Raw genomic sequence first — 23,727 nt, forward strand, 5'->3', positions numbered from 1 at the left:
AAGTGATAACTAAGTTGCTCGGGGAACAAAACATCAATATTTTGGGTCCATGGCCAGGAAATTGACAGCATGTCAGGGCAGATTGCAGAGATCTTGAAAAAGAAGGGTCAACACTGCAAATATTGACTCTTTGCATCAACTTCATGTAATTGTCAATAATATCCTTTGACACTTATGAAATGCTTATAATTATACTTCCTTATTCCATAGTTGTCACGACTTCCGCCGATGTCGGCTCCTCTCCTTGTTCGGGCGGCGTTCGGCGGTCGACGTCACCAGCTTTCTAGCAATCGCCGCTCCATTTTTTAATTGTTCCATTTGTTTTGTCTTGTTCCCTGCACACCTGGTTTACATTCCCTAATCACACTGCCTGTATTTATTCCTCTGCCCCCCCCCCATGTCTTTGTGTGAAATGTTTTTTTGTGTTTCGTGTGTACGCGCCAGGCTGGGTTTTACCCGTTAGTCCGTGGTATTTTCACGAAGGATGTTTATTGTAAAACATTTGCTCATTTTTGTGAATGTTTCGCTCTTTGCCCTTTGACCTTTGGCTGGTGGTTTTTACACAGTGGCGTCTTGTCTGTTTTATTGCCTAATAAAGTGTGCACCTGTTCACAACTCTCTGCACTGGACTTCTCCACCAGTAGCACCTTGACAATAGTAACATCTGACAAAAATATCTAAAGACACTGAGGCAGCAAACTTTGTGAAGATTAATATTTGTGTCATTCTCAAAACTTTTGGGCTACGACTGTACATGTTGTCACACCCTGATCTGTTTCACCTGTCTTTGTGCTTGTCTCCATCCCCCTCCAGGAGTCGCCCATCTTCCCCATTATCCCCTGTGTATTTATACCTGTGTTCTCCTGTTTGTCTGTTGCCAGTTTGTCTTGTCTCGTCGAGCCTATCAGTGTTTTTCCCGTTCTAATTTTTTAAAAACTTCCCAGTTTTGACCATTCTGGATGACCCTGAGTCTGCCTGCCCTTCTGTACTTTTTGGACTCTGCTCTGGATTACTGACCTCTGCCTTCCCTTGACCTGTCGTTTGCCTGCCCCCTGTTTTTGTAATAAACTTTTGTTACTTCGAACTGTCTGCATCAGGGTCTTCTCCTGAGCCATGACACATGTAGGTAGGGGCATAGATAATAAACAGAGTAGCAGCAGTGTATGTGGAAAGTGTGTGTGTGTGTATGTGTATGTGTGTTGTAGTGTGTGTGTGTGAGCATATGTAGTGTGGGTGTGTTGGAGTGTCTGTGTAATCATGTGGGAATTGGCCCAGTGTTGTCCGGGTTTGGCTGGTGTAAGCCATCATTGTTAAATAAATAATGGTGAAAAAAGTGTATGGCTTGGGGGTACAATAGAAGCTGTTCAGGAGCCTTTTGGTCCTGGACATGGTACTCCGGTACCGCTTTCTGTGTGGTAGCAGAGAGAACAGTCTATGGCTTGGGTGACTGGGGTCTTTCACAATTTTCCAGGGCCTTCCTCTGACACCGCCTGGTATAGAGGTCTGGACTTGCAGGGAGCTCAGCTCCGGTGATGTACTGGGCCATCCACTCCACCCTCTTGCGCCTTGAGATCGACTGCGTTGCAGTTACCATACCAAGCGGTGATGCAGCAGGTATCTGCGGGGCCAAATCTTTTCATCCTCCTGAGGGGGTGTGAGAGGACCATGTTAAGTCCTTGTTGATGTGGACACCGAGAAAATTGAAGCTCTAGACCAAAGATCCATCACTGTCCGTGTGACACTCCAAACACTTCCACTCGTCGCACTCCCCTCTCGCTCTCGCTCTGAAATACCCTTGTAGCTTTTGGGTTTTGGACAGGAGACTGATGAACAGATGGTATCAGCTAATTTTCTTTCTCTCATGCCTCATTCTGTCCTCACAGCCACAAACCTGTCTGCATATAAAACACCTGCCTTCACTCTCTCCCCTCTCTCTCTCTCTCTCCCCTCTCTCTCTCTCTCTCTCTCTCTCTCTCCCTCTCTCTCTCTCTCTCTCTCTCTCTCTCTCTCTCTCTCTCTCTCTCTCTCTCTCTCTCTCTCGCTCTCTCTCCTCTCTCTCTCTCTCTCTCTCTCCCCTCTCTCTCTCTCTCTCTCCCTCTCTCTCACTCTTTCTCTCTCTCTCCCCTCTCTCTCTCTCTCTCTCTCTCTCCCTCTCTCTCTCTCTCTCTCTCTCTCTCTCTCTCTCTCTCTCTCTCCTCTCTCTCTCTCTCTCTCTCTCTCTCTCTCTCGCTCTCTCTCCTCTCTCTCTCTCTCTCTCCCCTCTCTCTCTCTCTCTCTCTCTCTCTCTCGCTCTCTCTCTCTCACACACACACACACACAAACACGCACAAACACATATTTTCTTTCCTCTTAAGTTGAAGAAACACCATAACCTTGAGCCAAATCCCCTTGAAATGAAAAATGACACGGCCAGCTATTAATCTTTTGGACAGTTGTATGCGTTTAGCTGAAACATCCCATAAAGGTAGAACTACACTGTGACAATATGGGCATGCTGATCTGAGAGCTGATCTTCAGATGTTAGATTGCGGTCAGTTGAGCTTGGAATTGATAATCACAACGATCAGATAAAGATAAGTACTGTTCACAGATCAGGGCTTACATGTACCTATATAAGGGAGATATAGTAAAGAGACATAAATAGGGATGATAATGTTTATATTGTTGAGAGGGGAATATTTCTCTGCCAGTCAGTACATCCCTAGTCCACTCACTATTGCTGCGTACCTCCCTTTCCTACACAGGTAAATAAAGACTGAATCACCAGCCCTTCCAAACACATGAAAGCAAAAAGGAGAGGTAAATAAATCATTTTATTCGACTGTGTCACATGGAGATTTGGTTTCTGTTTCGATTAATCACGCGCCGCCATTGTCATTTGATAGGGAGGGAAAGAAGCAAATGCATTTGTCTCAAAGGGGGCACATTTAATCCAATTGAAATTGACGGCACTATTCGGGCTGATTAAATTACCTTGGAATCGGCGTTATCTTTTCATCCCCACAAAGCTACAAAGTATCGCAGGCAAAGTAAGTGCCACATCTAATAGATATTGATTGGATTCGCTTTATTAGTTTCTATTTGCAGATGAGATGAAACTGTTGTCTCTGAGGGCATCTTTCACAGTAGGAGGAGAAAAAAATGATGGTGGCCTAGAGGAAGTATAGGAACAAAGACAAGGAGGTAGGGAATAGGAAATAGGAACTCTTGTGTAGGGAGTAGGAAGCATCATTGACATGCTTTTGACTATGAGGAGGCTGTGCAGAGGCTTATAATATTATTAGGACTATAAGCAGCACTGCTGTGATGATTTGATAAGGGGCCAAAGGTGTAAAGAAGTTTCAGACTAGCTCTGCCTTAAAGCACTCTCCATAGATTGGTTTAGGAGGGCTATTGAATAAAAAACAATGAATTCATTTTTCATCGAAACTATATGGTGACAGAAATGCCTGATCTCCCGTGCATAGCTTTCCCAGAAATACCCGGTTGTGTTTTCCAAGCTGTTCTGGCTGTCTGAAGCTGACACACACAAAGTCTTGTCCTGCCTGTCTAAAGCTTCACAGGCATCTGCTGCGGATTTCGCTCTTTGTGTGGACAATGGAGGGAGCCTTAGAGGAGAAATTAGGAAAATGGAGAGAGATAGGGATGAGGAAAACAAAGAGAGAGAGAGAAAACAGATTGTCCCACTGAGTTCAAGCCCTGGGTTATCAGGTTACCCTCCTGTGACCCCACAGCAGTTGGGCAAACGACAACCCCAGCATCACCAAAAAGTGAGTGAGAGACAGAGAGAGAGAGAGGGAAGGAGAGAGGGAGAGAGGGAGGGAGAGAGGGAGGGAGTGAGGGAGGGAGGGAGGGAGAGAGAAAGAGAGAGAGAAAGGGGGGGGACAGGGAGGGAGAGAGAGCGAGAGAGCGAGAGGGGGAGAGAGGGAGGGAGAGAGAGAGGGAGAGAAATGGAGAGAAAGGGGGAGAGAGAGAGGGAGGGAGCGAGAGAGAGAGGGAGAGAGGGAGAGAGAGAGAGAGAGGGAGAGAGAGAGGGAGGGAGAGAGGGAGAGAGGGAGAGAGGGAGGGAGAGAGGGAGGGAGTGAGGGAGGGAGAGAGAAAGAGAGAGAGGGGGGAGAGGGAGGGAGAGAGGGAGAGAGGGAGGGAGGGAGAGAGGGAGAGAGGGAGGGAGAGAGAGAGAAAGAGAGAGAGAACAGGGGGGAGAGAGGGAGGGAGAGAGAGCGAGAGAGAGAGGGGGAGAGAGAGGGAGGGAGAGAGAGAGGGAGAGAGAGAGGGAGAGAGATCCATCTAGTGCCTGTCACCTCAGAGTCTTAAAGCAGCAACACACTGACTCTCTAAGATGCATTCCTTACATGATAAAAGTGAGACAGAAAGGAGTGTTTGATATAATCCTCTCTCCATCCCTTCCTTCCCCCGTCTTCTCCCTCTTTCCTACAGAGCTCCATAGACCTGGTCAGTAGTAAGACGTGTTTGCTGCTGGATTGCATTGAGGCCGCCAGCATTGCATGCTGGGATGTACAGTAGGTCAGGTGAATAAGAGAGCGAAGTGAAGAGCAGGTCGGAGATGGAAGAGATTAGAATAGAGATGAATTGCCTCCCAAATGAGCCACCTAATTATCCTTCTCCTGTGTTTCAATTATTATTAATGGTATTTAAGAACTCTGTAGATAAAAGTTAAAAACTTGAAAGACACCAATCTAAAAGAAGCATCTAAAAGAGCTGGCTTGAGGATGTTGTATTGACAGGGTTTATGGAAAGAGCTGGCTTGATGATGTTGTATTGACAGGGTTTATGGAAAGAGCTGGCTTGATGATGTTGTATTGACAGGGTTTATGGAAAGAGCTGGCTTGATGATGTTGTATTGACAGGGCTTATGGAAAGAGCTGGCTTGATGATGTTGTATTGACAGGGCTTATGGAAAGAGCTGGCCTGATGATGTTGTATTGACAGGGCTTATGGAAAGAGCTGGCTTGATGATGTATTGACAGGGCTTATTGAAAGAGCAGTTTGAGAGGATGAGGAGATTGATTGTAATGCAGTGATTGATCACGAAGATAAGTAATTTTAATCTCTCCTTCATGTGTCTTGCATATTGAGACTAGCCTGAGGCAATAGCGAGACATCGACATCGTACAAGTTCTGCTTCTGCTCTTACTCTGAAGCACTCTGTATTCTGAACTAATTCTGTCAGTCTTATATCCAACATCCTAAATCAAATCACCTGTCAACACGTTGAATAATTCATCAATTAATTAGCTACCTGATGAATTATTTCAAATTACTGCTGAGATCATTAAAGTTTCAGCAGAAATGTATGAAAAGCAACAACAAAGTTTGTTAAAAGCTTATCAATTACAATCTCCTTTTGACAACTGTCACAGCTGGCTGAAGGACTGGACCAAGGTGCAGCATGGTAAGCGTACATGTTCTTTTTATTAAAAATGACGCCGACAAAACAAAGAACAAAACCAAACCGTGAAGCTTTGGGCTATGTGCCCTGAACAAAGTCAAAGTTAACTTCCCACAAAACAGGTGGGGGAAAAGGGTACCTAAGTATGGTTCTCAATCAGAGACAACGATAGACAGCTGTCCCTGATTGAGAACCATACCAGGCCAAGACATAGAAATACAAAACATAGAAAAAAGGACATAGAATGCCCACCCTAGTCACACCCTGGCCTTACCAAAATAGAGAATAAGAGAATAAAAAGCCTCTCTATGGCCAGGGCGTGACAACAACAATAACAACAACAATGGACGTTAAAAATAATTGTGATGAATGATAAATCCTTTTGAATGCAATACCTCTCAACTAGCCCAGACAACCAGCGGGATCTGATTGTGATCCGAACTACGATTCATAAAGCTTGGGATGCCCAGAGCTATCCCAGGGCTGAGTCTCTAGGCTGGGCTAGTGTAGACTAGAGGAACCCTCCTAGCTGTCCGGATGGGTTAGGTATGCTGCTGTGAACACTGCTGAGTCTGTCATGGTCGGAAGAACAGAGGAACACAGCCTTGACCCCTATCAGTCCCACTGAGACAACACCACATAAACACTGTGATTCACCATGGTACAATACTAGACATGGCCTCAAAACAGGATGTTGTAAGCAGCAGGCTTACCTTATAGAATGTCTATTATCACAAGGGGACTTCAGGTCTGGTAGTTCTCAATATCTTCTTTGTGGTTTTGGGGGAAGGAGACAGAAGAGACATGGGAGGCATCCGAAACATAATACCTTCCTTGTGACATAAGTAACCTATTACTGTTTCTGTCACAGGCGATGTTCTGGGGTCGGCATGCGACTGTAATGTTAAGCAATGGAGTGCTGCTGGCTTTAGGATGGTTTCTGTAATGGAGTTGCCTTGACACGGTGTGTTTCAGTGTGGTACCTGGTCTATTTAGCATCAGCGGTGGTCTGAATCACCCTCTTTATGAAACCAATCAGATATTTATGGTGGTCACCTCCACGGGCACGACCGCCTCTCCTCGCACAATCAAATAAAGCAGGGCTGCCTCGTCTGAGGCGGTGGGAGGCGCTAACCATAAATACTTCTACTTTCCAATGCATTGAAATGAACGGAGTCTGAGTCGGAGGAGGAAGGTGGAATAGGCCTAGCTCACAGCCCATCTCCATCACATCTAACAGAATGGTTTCATTCTGCACTTTAAAGAGTTAATTTATCACAGGAGAATTCCTCCGTTTCCTTGGGTGTCACAATTATCTGTCAGTCTCACTGCTCTCCTCCTAGTCTCTGGCTGATGTATGCGGCCCATTGAAATCACATCCATCTGTTATGTATGACAGAGCATAATTCACATAGGGCTGAATCCTGTCTATCCACCACGGCAAGAGCAGTCTCTTAAGGAAGAATTCAATATTAATGTCATGTTTTTCATTTTGCTGGTTGATGGTTTGCAAATGGCGTCTCGGTCTTGGACGAAATTAAATGGGGTAAATACTATTACGCAAATAGTTCCTGCTGTTGAAGTGGCAATAAAGGATGTGACGCATTCAGAGCCATCTTTAAGATTGTCATCTAATGACTTTTAGGAAAGTGAATGTGGGGTTGTCCAACTACATGGATAGAGGGACAGAGAGCGAAAGAGAGAGATAGAGATAGAGAAAGAGACAGACAGAGACAGAGATAGAGATAGAGACAGAGATAGCTAAATAGACAGAGATAGAGAAAGAGAGAGAGAAAGATACAGAAATAGAGACAGACAGTGAAAGAGACAGAGATAGATAAAGAGACATAGACAGAGAAAGAGACAGAGATAGATAAAGAGACAGAGATAGATAAAGAGACAGAGATAGATAAAGAGACAGATAGATAAAGAGACAGAGATAGATAAAGAGACAGAGATAGATAAAGAGACAGACAGAGAAAGAGACAGATAGTGAAAGAGACAGAGAAAGAGACAGAGATAGTGAAAGAGACAGAGATAGATAAAGAGACATAGACAGAGAAAGAGACAGAGATAGTGAAAAAGACAGAGAAAGAGACAGAGATAGTGAAAGAGACAGAGATAGAAAAAGAGACATAGATGGAGAAAGAGACAGCGATAGATAAAGAGACATAGACAGAGAAAGAGACAGAGATAGATAAAGAGATATAGATAGAGAAAGAGACAGAGATAGATAAAGAGATATAGATAGAGAAAGAGACAGAGATAGTGAAAGAGACAGAGAAAGAGACAGAGATAGTGAAAGAGATAGATAGATAAAGAGACATAGATAGAGAAAGAGACAGAGATAGTGAAAGAGACAGAGAAAGAGACAGAGATAGTGAAAGAGACAGAGATAGAAAAAGAGACATAGATGGAGAAAGAGACAGCGATAGATAAAGAGACATAGACAGAGAAAGAGACAGAGATAGATAAAGAGATATAGATAGAGAAAGAGACAGAGATAGATAAAGAGATATAGATAGAGAAAGAGACAGAGATAGTGAAAGAGATAGATAGATAAAGAGACATAGATAGAGAAAGAGACAGAGATAGATAAAGAGATATAGATAGAGAAAGAGACAGAGATAGATAAAGAGATATAGATAGAGAAAGAGACAGAGATAGTGAAAGAGATAGATAGATAAAGAGATATAGATAGAGAAAGAGACAGAGATAGTGAAAGAGATAGATAGATAAAGAGACATAGATAGAGAAAGAGACAGAGATAGTGAAAGAGACAGAGAAAGAGACAGAGATAGTGAAAGAGACAGAGATAGAAAAAGAGACATAGATGGAGAAAGAGACAGCGATAGCGAAAGAGACAGAGAAAGAGACAGAGATAGATAAAGAGATCGCAAAAGAGACAGAGATAGAGAAAGAAATAGAGAAAGAGAAAGCAGTTTTTTTAGATGCAGACAGGCTTGTGGCGTAGAGAACAGAAAGATAGGGAATGAATGAATGTCAACTGTGCAGTATGAGCAGTATGAGTCAGAGTTGATTCAGTAGGAGTCAGATTTGATTCAGTATGAGTCAGAGTTGACTCAGTATGAGTCAGAGTTGATTCAGTATGAGTCAGATTTGATTCAGTATGAGTCAGATTTGATTCAGTATGAGTCAGAGTTGACTCAGTATGAGTCAGAGTTGACTCAGTATGAGTCAGAGTTGACTCAGTATGAGTCAGAGTTGATTCAGTATGAGTCAGATTTGATTCAGTATGAGTCAGAGTTGACTCAGTATGAGTCAGAGTTGATTTTGTGCTTAGATGACACGTCTTTAGTGAACGGTGAATATTACGTTTTTATCCTCTAACTATTGGACTATTGGACTACTGAATGTTCAAAGCAGTCAGGGTCTCCATGAACGACGTATTGCATTAGCTTTAGCGATTACATGTCAACAGGATGTCTTAGATATGTCTGAGGCAATGTCTGCATGTGATTTGATGTGATATATTCAAAGCCTGCCTTCACAAATCGTCTTGGGGCAAATATAAAGTGTTGTCTGAAAAACGAGGCAGACAAAATCCCTTCCCTAAAAACTGCAGTGACGGGCATGATATTATCGTTGTGGTTCAATGGGTTAAAAGATAGCAGACACAAAAACACAAACTCTGCTTGCCTCTCTTGGAAGTATTCTGATTGATCTGATTTTCAATCAGATGTACTCAAATGTACTTTTGTTTCATGCATATTTATCACACTTTTAAACTCCAGCAACTGTGACAAAGATGAATAACACGTGGGAGGATCATAGAGGCACTGCATCACATCCTGACCTTTAAGTCAGTTCTAAGTAATAAGAAAATGTCACCAACTGCCAAATACACTGTGCCCTCTCCAGAGTACAAGACCACGTCAATAGATGTTTGGAACTACTCGGCACTGAGGATTGAGCTAGGGTATTTACCCATGTGATGGAGTATTGCTTTGGCAATGTGTAAGCCTACATGCACGCACCGACAGGCTTGCTCACATACAGCACGGCACGCTGCTTTGCAAGACAGTTCCAGAGGAGATAGCTGTTGATTGGCAGATGTGGGGGAAAAAACGATAAGATTTTAAAATCTGCATAATCAACTCATTTTTCTGCTTCATCACAGTGTGCGTGGGGGAGCTTGTCTCCCAGGAGACTGGCACTAGAATAAAAATGGCTCGTTCTTCGATAATTTCTATTTCAAGGCTTTTCCTCAACGCTCACAACAAGTGATCTGCACTCATCCACTCAGAAAAGCAGGGCAACAGCATCCCCGCCCCCCTCTTCCTGTGTGTGTGCTCCCATACACACAGACCACAGGCTCAACACGAAACAGTGTACAATGAGTAACCTAGATAACTTCTCTCTATTAGATCCACCAACGCCCTCTGTGAAACAGATACAGAAAATCCCTATGCATATTCCTCCAGCTGAACAACACCAACCAACAGCAACACTCCATAATCCCATTGTATATTCAGAGATCATTTTGTGACACAATAGCATCACTGAAAATAAAAACTATTGTGTGCCCAGCTGCTTTCAGTGAGCCCTCATCTGAAGGAGCCCTTTGCTACCATGGCAGATGGTACATGCTGCCCTCAGATTGGTACCACTTTTTTTATGCGGTTCAGTTTTTTTTACTTAAATGCACTTTGAATGTGATAAAAGTCTACTAAGAAACTTGTATCTCTTTTTTTCCAATTTGTTTTACCAATGGCCTAGAGTCTATTGAAATAAACACACAAATGAATCCACTTCAAAGACTCACCAGAACTACCGTTATCTGTCAACACAGCAGTTTGTCTTCTCCGTCTGGCTGATGCCTCCTTGTCCTTGTCTCCTTGTCCACATGTCTTCCATTACTACATTATGTTATTCACAATTGTTCAGTTTAATGTACAACACCGCAAATATAACTGCAATCTATGGAACACAAAATGAGTCGTATAGTGAATATATCACCCGTGAGTCATTTAATAGAAAACCATCAGCTAAATGGCCATTCTACTGAACAATCTCTGGGAATGAACATGTGGTTAAGTGGATCCATTTAGAATGGAGCAAGCCATCAAAACACCATTTATCTACAGTATTAAAAGTCCAATTACATTTCAAGGGGTTTCAAGTTGATCACAAGTTAACCAAATAGATTTTCAACCAGAACAGCATCTGGGAATACTCTTATTTTGAGGAAAACGGTTAGGACATAGGGATGTGTTTGTCCCCAAAGATTTCATGACAATATTGTTTGTGAGAACACTGTAAATGTTTTACCACAGTGTGTCTTTGTGTGTTCAACATATATACTGTTGAGAATCCCCTTTTGTTCTATATAGAATCTACCTCACTCCCTAGAGGCTCCCAGGAGCCATGATGGTAAACTTGTGTTTCAAAGTGTTCTCACCTCCGCCACACACACACACACCTGTCTGCATCTGACAAACCTGCTCTCACAGATAGGAAGAACCAATTACTGGAGCTCTATTCTTACATCACACACACGCACACACACACACACACACACACACACACACACACACACACACACACACACACACACACACACACACACACACACACACACACACACACACACACACACATTTTTAAATGTCTGTAATGTATGTGTCGGACCCAAGTAAGACTAGCTGTCGCCAATGGCGTCAGCTAATGGGGAGCCTAATTGACAACTCAAAACACACACACACCTCTACAAATGCAAATATTGAGTATTCAGTCGAGTAGTTCAGAGTCATAGCATGAAGGCGTTTCTCTGAGTAGTTGTTCATGGCGTGTTGACAGCTTTACACAGAGAGTTGTGTTGATAGGCAATCTTAATGAGCGCCGAACATGTTTACAATTCATTACCGGATGCACTGCAACTACAGAGAGGGACTTGGGTAAAGCTGAAGTCATTAGTTCAGGTATAAATAGGTATTTGGCAGTCTACTGCATGTATTGAAATAAAACTCATTGAATAATTAAACAATCTTATAAACTGCCCTCTTAGTAGGATCACACACAATAAATTACAGCCTTTTTAAAATCCCAAATACGCGGGACAAAAAGGGATACACTCTCAAATGAAATACGTCTTTAATGTAATGCGGCTTCAAGTAATATAAAATATAACACTCTGCAGTCTGTCTCGTCACAGCGCGGCTTAAAGAGCGAAGAAGTTATTGCACATCACATACAGATAGAATAACATTCACCTGGGAATGCATGTGGTTAATATTGTTACATCGCCATTTGTACCGTCCCATAAGAAATACTGGTGTTCAAGAAATGAAGCCATTCTCTACCTAGTACAATACAAAGGACTCCAAATACATAGTAAGAAAATAGGTTTGATCTTTAAAACAGTATATTACAACTCAATTGCAGAGGCAAGTGTGTCCGTCGTGTCACACAGTAGGTCCAGTGAACTGTTAGTCTCCTGTTCTAACAATCTTAGATCATTCCAATGAACACTCAATCTATGTCGACAGCACGTTGTTACATTGTATACTTATCATGGTCTTTTCACTATGACAACAACATCTGTTGCGGTACCAAAACAGTATATCCCACAAATACATCTTTATTAAATATACAAATCAAGAGTGGACATTCATTATCAACCTAACTGACAGCAGAACATTTTACATAGGTTGTATATCTTGGTATTTCTTATCATCCCTACTACTTCAGTAACAGGGCCAGACCTTTTCTGTAAATTAGCAGCGTTGCCTACATAGATTAGCCTAATAGCATCTGAGCTATTCTGTTCCACTGCTAAGCTTCTACCTCTGTGTTTTAGTGATGTCATCTCATAAACAACATATGGTGCAAATGGCATACTGTTGCATTGTGGGACATCATTTGATTTTCATAAGAGTAAAGTAAAGTCATAGAGTCATTTTAATCAAATGTATTTCTGAAAATGTCTATAATTATTTTCTTTTCTTACCTGTGGCCTTTAAACTCATCAATAGCTACGAGGGAGAATGCAGGAGTTACAACGGCAGAGAGAAACCTTGGTCTGATAAAGAGGCTTTTAGCGAAGCGTCTCTTGGACTATGCAAACGGCCAGACGGTTATTGTTACAGTACTGTTCCCTCAGGGTCATGTGCTGTACAGTGACAAAGAAAAGCAGAGATCGGAAGAGGAGGAAGGGGCAGAGGAGGAGGAAGAGAAGAAGCAATAAAGGAGAAGAAGAAGAATTCCGGACCTCCTCATATTGGCACTAACTGTAGGTAGCTGATTAACACTTGAGGTGTTTCTTGCTGGTCATGTCATTCCAGATGCGGTGCATCTCCTCCGGGGAGATCTGGTGGACCGTTACGACCCGTCTGTAGCGGCATAGACTGTAGGCCATCTTCCAGTGGTTGAAGCCACTGTTCTGGAAGGGGTGTATGCCCAGCTTGCGAAGACACAGCCCCACGTACACATCCTCCAGGTGGAGCAGTCTGGTGTGCAGGGACGTCTTGTAGATGAGCTCGGCCACATCTGCCGAGAACACGTACCCAGTGCCCGAGCAGAAAGGCGGGTACTTAGCCTCAGGGTAAAGGTCTCTGGGCATGTACCACTTACTGCGCATGTCTCTGATCGGACCTCCGTTGATGACGTAGCCCGTGAAGTAGCGTCTCCGCGGCTTGGAGGTGGGCTTGAGGAGGTTGTAGACCAGGTTCTCCATGTTGACGAAGATGTCCGAGTCCGTCTTGAGGACGTACTGTGCCTTGGAGCAGAAGGTGGCCACCCAGCGCATGCCCATCAGGGTCTTGAGGGTGAGGTTGTGGTAGGAGTCTATGAAGTCCTCCACCACGACATCGTGGAAGATCTGGCTCTCCTGTTCCACCATCTGGTTGAGCACCGGGTCCGTGTTCCTCCCAAGCAGGAAGAGTGTGAGGACGCGAACGCCATCGCCGAACGTGCTCTCGTCGCCCCACGTCTCTCGAATCGCTTGACGTGCATCAAACTCCTTGTGGGTGGTGCTGATCAGGATGACTAAGAAAGGTGCCACCGTCTCACACTTCTTGGGCTCATTGATGACAAAGTCGAAGGAGTGTGGGTTGAGTGGCCGAGTCCGTATATTGCTGAAGGTCACGTTCTTGGTAAGCTTGGTCTTCTGGCGGATGGGGATGGACAGCTGGCCCACGTAAGAGGTGGAGGGACGGGACAGACTCAGGTACCAGAGAGCGCTAGCCCAGCAAACGACCGTCAACAAGTATAAGCAGCTGACCTTTGAAGGCATTTCTGTTTACTTGGTGTGTGTTAGGAGCATTGAGAACGTCGAGAAGGTGGAATCTCCATGGGTGGTCCTCCAGCTACTTCCATCGGTGCAGCATGATGCTGCCTCCACGAGATGCTTGACATTAATTCAGTACCCTCGACTGCTTTAATACAGCCTAGTGGTGGGATTCTGGTTGAAAAGGAGGGTTGTCGTTTTTCCTCAATGTAGCCATTGTACTATTCCATTCCATTAGGGGTGTTCCCTTGCATTCTTCTCGCCAGCACTTGATTCTAAACAGAAACAGATAAAAAAACAATTTAGTCAAGCCTTAACAAGAAGGTTTCAGAACTCTTTGGCAAAATTAGAGTATTCACTTGCGTGGAGTTATGAGGAGGGTTAGTATGATCTTAGAAAAACATACAGAAAGATCCTCTTTGTTTGTTTCCTATAATGACAAATAACAGATGACTCAACATGTGAGACGATCTCTATAGCTTTAGGTGAGTGAATACTCTTCCAAGCCGTCCTCTGGCGGTATGTTTCTGTCCGGCTTTTTCTTCTTCTTTAGTTCTGGCTACTTTGTGTTTACAAACACTTTGTGTTTACAAACACGCTTGTCCTTCCCTCGCTGCATACGCCGTGTTAAATCAGCAATATCACTCTTACTCTCTGAAAAGTCTCCTCAAGAAGAAACACTCCCGAAGGAAATGCTCTGGGTCCTCTCTTTCACTCTCTCTGTCTCTCTCTCGCTCTTCTTCCCTCTTTCCTTCTCTCTTTATATCTCTCTCTTCCCTTGCCTCTCTCTCTCTCTTTCTTGCTCTTCTCTCTCTCTCTCTCTCTCCTCTTTCTCTCTCAATGACACATTGATCTTGGCATGATGGGAAATATTGTTCATTAATGAGCTCTTCCTCACTTGGTGGAATAGGTACTGTAGCATCCAGAGAACTAATGCCACAATGCTCTGGCGCCATTATTATGAGTTGTATGGATATATATCTCATTGGTATATATGTATGCACACGCACTGCTTTTTAGAATGGTTTATGACGGAGCAAAATGAATCACAAAATAACTATTGTTTCGCTTTGATGATGAAAGACATGATTAAAGACAGTCAGCTCTGATAAAAAGCCCACCATGCTCAGTGAGTGTTTCCATCACAGACAGCAACAGAATTGGTCCTGGATCAAAGTGAAGAGTGCATTTTTCCATCATTACAGTAACAAGAAGTGAGAGGCACTCTACTGGGTTTTACTCAGGGAACATGCACCTGTTGCTACCAGCAGTGAGACTACTGATTGTGGTCTGGAATAAGAAAAAGTGTGTCTTTATAGGTGTGTTGATGAAAAACCGTTTTACACCATGCGGAAATGTACAGGTAACTGCCAAAATAAAGGAAACACCAACATAAAGTGTCTTTATAGGGCGTTGGGCCACCATGAGCCAGAACAGCGTCTATGCACATTGGCATAGATTCTACAAATTGCAACAGGCTATGCTAGTGGTTCAGAAGTTTACACTAAGTTGACTGTGCCTTTAAACAGCTTGGAAAATTCCAGAAAATGATGTCATGGCTTCAGAAGTTTCTGATAGGCTAAGTGACATCATTTGAGTCAATTGGAGGTGTACCTGTGGATGTATTTCGAGGCCTACCTTCAAACTCAGTGCCTCTTTGCTTGACATCATGGGAAAATCAAAAGAAATCAGCCAAGACCTCAGAAGAAATTTGTAGACCTCCACAAGTCTGGTTCATCCTTGGGAACAATTTCTAAACGCCTGAAGGTACCACGTTCATATGTACAAACAATAGTATGCAAGTATAAACACCATGGGACCATGCAGCTGTCATATCGCTCAGGAAGGAGACGCATTCTGTCTCCAAGAGATGAACATACTTTGGTGTGAAATGTGCAAATCAATCCCAGAACAACAGCAAAGGACCTTGTGAAGATGCTGGAGGAAACAGGTACAAAGTATCTATATCCACAGTAAAACGAGTCCTATATCGACATAACCTGAAAGGCCACTCAGCAAGGAAGAAGCCACTGCTCCAAAACCGCCATAAAAAGGCAGACTACGGTTTGCAACTGCACATGGGAAGATGAAAGTTTGTACATTTTGGAGAAATGTCCTCTGGTCTGATGAAACAAAAATAGAAAAGTTTGGCTAGAATGGCCATCTTTATGTTTGGAGGAAAAAGGGGGAGGCTTGCAAGCCGAAGAACACCATTCCAACCATGAAGCACGGGAGTTGCAGCATCATGTTGTGGGGGTGCTTTGCTGCAGGAGGGACTGGTGCACTTCACAAAATAGATGGCATCATGTGGGAGGAAAATTATGAGGATATATTGAAGCAACATCAGTCAGGAAGTTAAAGCTTGGTCCCAAATGGGTCTTTAAAATGGACAATGTCACCAGGCATACTTCCAAAGTTGTGGCAAAATGGCTTAAGGACAACAAAGTCAAGGTATTGGAGGGGCCATCACAAAGCCCTGACCTCAATCCTATATAACATTTCTGGACAGAAATGAAAAAGCGTGTTCGAGCAAGGAGGCCTACCCACCTGAATCAGTTACACCAGCTCTGTCAGGAGGAATGAGGTAAAATTCACCCAACTTATTGTGTGAAGCTTGTGGAAGGCCACCCTAAACGTTTGACCCAAGTTAAACAATTCAAAGGCAATGCTATGAAATACTAATTGAGTGTATGTATACATCTGACCCACTGAGAATGTGATGAAAGAAATAAAAGCTGAAATAAATAATTCTCTACTATTATTCTGACATTTCACATTCTTAAAATAAAGTGGTCATCCTAACTGACCTAAGCCATGGAATTTTTACTAGGATTAAATTTCAAGTAATTGTGAATAACTGAGTTTGAATGAATTTGGCTAAGGTGTATGTTCTGATTTCAACTGTAGCTCAGATTTGCAAAAAAAAATCCCTGTCTTGAAATTTGTGGAGTGGTTGAAAAATGAGCTTTAATGACTCCAACCTAAGTGTATGTAAACCTCCGACTTCAATTGTATATATTGGTCATGACTCCCGAGTGGCGATCTAATGCACTGCATCTCGGTGCAAGATGCTTTACTACAGTCCTTGGTTCGAATTCAGGCTGTAACACATCCGACTGTGATTGGGAGTGCCATAGGGCGGGGCACAAATGGCCCTGCGCCATCCGGGTTTGGCCGGGGTAGGCCTTCATTGTAAATAAGAATTGGTTCTGACCTGACTTGCCTAGTTAAATAAAGGTTCAATTTAAAAAACAACTGGCTGCAACCGCAGCACAATCAATAGCAGGTGAACAGCGGCTGGTGCTGAAAATATAGCGGACTCGTTATGCAAGTGTTGCACACCAACAGATGGAAAAAACCTACACCAGTCGAGCAATTCATTTCAACAAAAAAATGAATTTTAATTTGACTTTACAAACAACAAGAGGGCTTAATTGGAGTCTATTTCTTCGGAGCCCAGACCTATATAAACTAACTTAACTGGCTGAGGTAGGCTATGAGCCTTGACAGCCTAATAGAAGTAGGATTTTAATTAGGCCTACTTACAATTGCAACTGGTCAAAAATGTAGCATCCTACATAAAACAATAATTTAAAGAAGAAAAGTCTGCACATTCGAACTAAAACAATGTAACTAATAATTAAAAGTAAATCCCAAACTCTAAAAGTAATTGGAAAGGTAGATACAAATGATGTGCGGAATTGTGGTTACAATAAAGAATGTAGCACGTCATGCAAATGTTTCCTATTAGCAGGACAATATACTTTTTACAGCCCGGCTACTGTTGTGAAAATCCCTCAACTTGCATTGTATTCAATGCTAGAGTACTCTAAAGTGTTACATTTCTAACTCAAAACAGCAGTACAGCATTTCTTCATCAACATCTTTATGCTTTCGTTAATACAATAAAATAACAAGAAAAAAGACATTCAAACGCAGATATTTATATTAAATACATTTGATCTTCCCCCCAGCTCCAGGACCACAGGTAAAACCTTGCTGAGATGATCAATGTATTTGTTCCATTGTTGTATCGTCAATTTCTAAATTCCAAAACATCTCGATGGTCTCTAAATTTCTAATTCCAAAACATCTCGATGGTCTTGACCAGTTCATCTTTGCCTGTCGGCTTGGCAGAGATACGGATTCATGTTTTCAGTTGATGCCTAACAAGTTCGATCGGGTTGAAATCAGGAGACCTACATGTAGAGATGAAAAAATATATATTTTGAGATATACTGTAGGTCTACCGAAGGTATTTTTATTTAACCTTTATTTTACTAGATAAAAGTCTACTTACTCTGTTGGCGTTCTGACCCAGTTTATGCCCTCATTTGCAATGCAAACCCGGGCGGCAGTGTGTTTTGGGTCATTGTCTGCATTTGGAGAAGAAAACAAGACATTTAGCCTAACAGCCAACATTTAGGTACAATTCTAAAAATATAAACGTAAATCGGCCTAAACGTAACCTAATATTCTATAATCCTACCTTGATAGAAATGATGTGTACCCAGAAATACCTCTCTGACCTAGAGTCCAGCATATCTCTTGATGTTTTCTTCCTGAAAGAAATCTCGAGCCATGAAAAAAGGATACCTACCCATACCTGAAAAAGGAGGCAAGAGTGAATTATAGTGGAACACATAACAGTCTGTGAGGTGTAGGCTACAATATTTTATGTACCTTCTGCTTTATAAATAGCCAAACTTACCATCAAAAATCAAATATGGGCCTGGTCCCTGGCAAGAAATTGCCCCCCAAACATGGAGTTTGAGGGGATGCTTGGTACTCGGCTTACTTGATCTTCTTCCTTTTTTTCTGTAGCAATTTTGAGCCAATTGCTCAAGGGCCACGGTTGATTCGTCTGTGAAGATGACGTTATTGAATGTCTCGCCAGCTTTGATCCATGCCTGGGCCTGCAGGACACAAAGTTCTTTATTTGTCAGACAAATCATTGTGTCGAAACTACAGAACAGTACAAAACAAGCAAACACACATGGTTAGTGTTCTGGTAATTAAAACAAATAATATATATATATACAGTGGGGAGAACAAGTATTTGATACACTGCCGATTTTGCAGGTTTTCCTACTTACAAAGCATGTAGAGGTCTGTAATTTTTATCATAGGTACACTTCAACTGTGAGAGAAGGAATCTAAAAAAAATCCAGAAAATCACATTGCATGATTTTTAAGTAATTCATTTGCATTTTATTGCATGACATAAGTATTTGATCACCTACCAACCAGTAAGAATTCCATCTCTCACAGACCTGTTAGTTTTTCTTTAAGAAGCCCTCCTGTTCTCCACTCATTACCTGTATTAACTGCACCTGTTTGAACATAAAAGAAACCTGTCCACACACGCAATCAAACAGACTCCAACCTCTCCACAATGGCCAAGAGAGAGCTGTGTAAGGACATCAGGGATACAATTGTAGACCTGCACAAGGCTGGGATGGGCTACAGGACAATAGGCAAGCAGCTTGGTCAGAAGGCAACAACCGTTGGCGCAATTATTAGAAAATGGAAGAAGTTCAAGATGACGGTCAATCACCCTCGGTTTGGGGCTCCATGCAATATCTCACCTTGTGGGGTATCAAATCAATCATGAGGAAGGTGAGGGATCAGCCCAGAACTACACGGCAGGACCTGGTCAATGACCTGAAGAGAGCTGGGACCACAGTCTCAAAGAAAACCATTAGTAACACACTACGTCGTCATGGATTAAAATCCTGCAGTGCATGCAAGGTCCCCCTGCTCAAGCCAGCACATGTCCAGGCCCATCTGAAGTTTGCCAATGGCCATCTGGATGATCCAGAGGAGGAATTGGAGAAGGTCATGTGGTCTGATGAGACAAAAATATACCTTTTTGGTCTAAACTCCACTCGCCGTGTTTGGAGGAAGAAGAAGGATGAGTACAACCCCAAGAACACCATCCCAACCGTGAAGCATGGAGGTGGAAACATCATTCTTTGGGGATGCTTTTCTGCAAAGGGGACAGGACGACTGCACCGTATTGAGGGAAGGATGGATGGGGCCATGTATCGAGAGATCTTGGCCAACAATCTCCTTCCCTCAGTAAGAGCATTGAAGATGGGTCGTGGCTGGGTCTTCCAGCATGACAACGACCCAAAACACACAGCCATGGCAACTAAGGAGTGGCTCCGTAAGAAGCATCTCAAGGTCCTGGAGTGGCATAGCCAGTCTCCAGACCTGAACCCAATAGAACATCTTTGGAGGGAGCTGAAAGTCCGTATTGCCCAGCGACAGCCCCGAAACCTGAAGGATCTGGAGAAGGTCTGTATGGAGGAGTGGGCCAAAATCGCTGCTGCAGTGTGTGCAAACCTGGTCAAGAACTACAGGAAACGTATGATCTCTGTAATTGCAAACAAAGGTTTCTGTACCAAATATTAAGTTCTGCTTTTCTTATGTATCAAATACTTAATGTCATGCAATAAAATGCAAATTAGTGATTTTCTGAATTTTTGTTTTAGATTCTGTCTCTCACAGTTGAAGTGTGCCTATGATAAAAATTACAGACATGTATTGTAAGTAGGAAAACCTGCAAAATCGGAGGTGTATCAAATACTTGTTCTCCCCACTGTATATATAAAACATTTCTTACCAAGCCTTTCCATAAGTCCACACAAGTTTCTTCGACTGTCTTCTGACTGTAATTAGAGTGATGTTGATGTTGTGCCGTGATGCTAGTAGATTACAGATTGCCTTTGCCAATCGCTCATCATCTTCATGAATATAAGCAAGTGATGTCTGCTAAATAATCAATTTAGGTTTCTCCAGAAATAATTCTAAATAACAAACAGGCTTTATTTACAAATTAGTGAGAATGTCTCACCCCATGCTCAAGAATTGCCTTTTCCCCGCTAACACTAGGTTAAATGAAAACGAAATCTCCAAAATATTGTTACTTTTTAAACAAAGCGATTATTATTATAATAAATTCATTTAGAATTATATAAAAAAAAACGTAGATATTCTCAGATATTCTCACAATCCTAACGGAAAATGCCCCTTAGATATTAATGTAGAGTCCTCCAATCCTCTGAATGTAATTATTGGCAGAGAGTCAAGTCATTGAAAAAAATATTTTTCGATATACTGTAGGCCTACCATAGGCAAAATGAGTCTCACTAGTGTTTAGTAACGTGCTGTTAAAAATGGTGTAGGTCTTATTTATCTAAAGAGCATATAAAAGTTAGAAGCAAAAGCCTACAACTATTTTAGCACCGTCTTGATAAATCTATGAGATTTTTATTTTCACTTAATCTCAGTTTGGGTATTGGTTAGACAAAAACTAGAAAATTAGGGTGCAGAAATGTTATGCTCTTAGTGTAACCTTTATTTAACTAGGAAAATCAGTTAAGAATAAATTATTATTTACAAGGCCAGCCTAGTCCTTCCTCATGCCCTGCTGGGATTCTTTAGCTAAATAACCCAGTACTGTACTGCCGTCCGTCACGTTGTACAGCGCCATAATTTCGGTTCCAGCAAGTACCAGTCAAACGTTTGGACACACCTACTCATTCCAGGATTTTTCTATATTTTTACTATTTTCTACCTTGTAGAATAATAGTGAAGACATCACAACTATGAAATAACACTTGGAACCAGTTAAGAACAAATTCTAATTCAGAAGGACAGCCTACTCCTTTCTCCCCAATGGGGATTTGAACCCCGGTCTCCCGCGTGCCCCACATTCTCTAGTACAGACAGGGCCTGCTCTCCCTTATGTAAGGAAACAAGCACTTTCCCATGTTTACTACAGTATGTATTGTAGACTGAACAGTAGCCTAATAAACAAACAAACAAACACATTTCGTTCATAAAATAATTATACAAAATGCAGATGTTGATTTAGTTATGGATCCATAACGAATTTCTACGGGAATAAATTTCACTGATTTACAGAAATATTGGAACAAAGTTGTTTAATGAAGGCAAATAATTTAGAATCCTCCAATCCTGTAGCCTACTCCCGACCGTCATGTTGTACAACGCCATATTTTCCATTCCATCCTAACGGAAACCCTGAGGGTTTCGTTTTTCTCTGAATAGAAACACCATAATATTAATCAAATTAATTAAGCCAAATTGATTTCTTAAAATCATTCCCATATACTATATTATTACAAAAAAAGGTTTTGAATTCTCTGGTAATGCCAATACGGAATCCTATCAAATGCTTCTGAAAGATGCCCTCTGGTGGTCAAACTAGCAATAACTTGCAGTAACAGAAAAAATGGCTGAAAATTAAACGACGTGCCACAGAATGCTGCGGCAGTGTAACACAACTTTTAAAGGATGAACCACTGTATGTGTCCCTTTTATTTGTCACAAAGATAATCCTTTGGATAACGCAATATGACATCTGTGCATCAACATAGGTGAACATTTATATTACTGTATCCAAAGGATTATCTTTCTGACAAATAAAATGTTCAGAGGTTCAGAGGGCTGAAGTCCATGTCTTTTGGAAATGAACATAGTTTTGGCATAGTTGAATGCTGTGTTGCGTGATCAAAGGAAAGTCCTGTGGATATCCCACAAATGTCATTTTGAGTGAAATGCTCAAAATGGTGAGATGCTCTCATGATTTCTTTGGATTAGCTTGACATCACAGTTCTGGAGTTGTGGTCCTGCCTTATCTGTCACACTTTGAGAGTGGACACTATTACATCTATTCATATTCTTTACCCCATCTCTTTCAGTGGCAGAATGATCTATTCTTTGTCCACACATTTTCTGTCCTCCCATCACTTTTCACTGGGAGTTCAATCCATCTCATCATGTTTCCCTACCTCTCTCCCCTCTTCTCAATCATTCCTCCTCCATCTCTGTTTATCACTCTCTCCCTCTCTCTTTCCACATTGTTCGCCATCATTTCTCCTGCATCCCTTTCTCTCCCCTCATTCTCCATCATTGTTCTCTTTCTATCACTCACCCTCGCACTCCTTTTTCTCAGTGATACTGTTGATCCCTCTCCCCATGCTCTGCTGGGTCTTAGACACCCACCGAAAACACACTGCCTTACTGGCAGCTTTTTTACGCCACCCACTATAAACCATTCAATCTCTATGGACACCTCTGGCTGCTTCCTCTCATATATCTCTCCATTCCCCTCTCTCTTTTAGTCTAGCTCCGCTACTAAATCATCTGCCCTCCTTCATCCCGTTCACTCTATTATTTCAGTCTCTGAGCGAGAGAGCAATAGAGAGAGACATTTTGCTTGCTTTACATCAGTCATTTCCTTGGGATTGTACTGTACAATTCCTTTAATTATTCTCTCTTAGACTGATTATTTGTGCTAGAGATCACAGTGTCAGCTGATTCTGTTAAATGGTACAGGGAAAGTAGTACTAGAAACCTCAGCTCTTTTCATGACAGATGGACTTACTATTTCCTAACCATCTTAAATAAGCATGCCCCTTTCAAAAGATGTAGAACTAAGAACAGATATAGCCCTTGGTTCACTCCAGACCTGACTGCCCTTGAACAGCACAAAACCATCCTGTGGCGGACTGCAATAGCATCGAATAGTTCCCGCGATATGCAACTATTCAGGGAAGTCAGGAACCAATACACACAGTCAGTCAGGAAAGCAAAGGCTAGCTTTTCCAAACAGAAATTAGCATCCTTTAGCTCTAACTCCAAAAAGTTTTGGGACACTGTAAAGTCCATGGAGAACAAGAACACCTCCTCCCATCCGCCCACTGCACTGAGTGTAGGCAACACGGTCACCACCGATAAATCCATGATAATCAAAATGTTCAATAATAATTTCTCTACGGCTGGCCATGCTTTCCTCCTGGCTACCCCAACCCCGGCCAACAGCTCCACACCCCCCGCAGCTACTTGGCCGAGCCTCCCCAGCTTCTCCTTCACCCAAATCCAGATCGCAGATGTTCTGAAAGAGCTGCAAAACCTGGACCCATACAAATCAGCTGGGCTAGACAATCTGGACCCTCTCTTTCTAAAATTATCCGCCGCCACTGTTGCAACCCCTATTACCAGTTTGTTCAACCTCTCTTTCGTTTTGTCCGAGATC

At 42.4% G+C, this 23,727-nt stretch overlaps 1 protein-coding gene across 2 annotated transcripts in view; it reads right to left on the reverse strand.

The window, feature by feature from the left end:
* Nucleotides 1-11,507: 11,507 nt before the first annotated feature.
* LOC110527416 (beta-1,3-galactosyltransferase 1) overlaps nucleotides 11,508-23,727 on the reverse strand; it is a 120,872-nt gene continuing 108,652 nt past the window's right edge. For both annotated transcript variants that reach the window (XM_021608675.3, XM_021608676.3), the window contains one exon: nucleotides 11,508-13,933. In XM_021608675.3, the coding sequence (XP_021464350.3) occupies nucleotides 12,675-13,664 (990 nt within the window). In that variant the 5' untranslated portion in view covers nucleotides 13,665-13,933 and the 3' untranslated portion in view covers nucleotides 11,508-12,674. The remainder of the gene's footprint in view (nucleotides 13,934-23,727) is intronic.

Source organism: Oncorhynchus mykiss, chromosome 7 (genome assembly GCF_057628025.1).
Source record: "Oncorhynchus mykiss isolate SJ-2025 chromosome 7, ASM5762802v1, whole genome shotgun sequence".
NCBI lineage: Eukaryota > Metazoa > Chordata > Actinopteri > Salmoniformes > Salmonidae > Oncorhynchus > Oncorhynchus mykiss.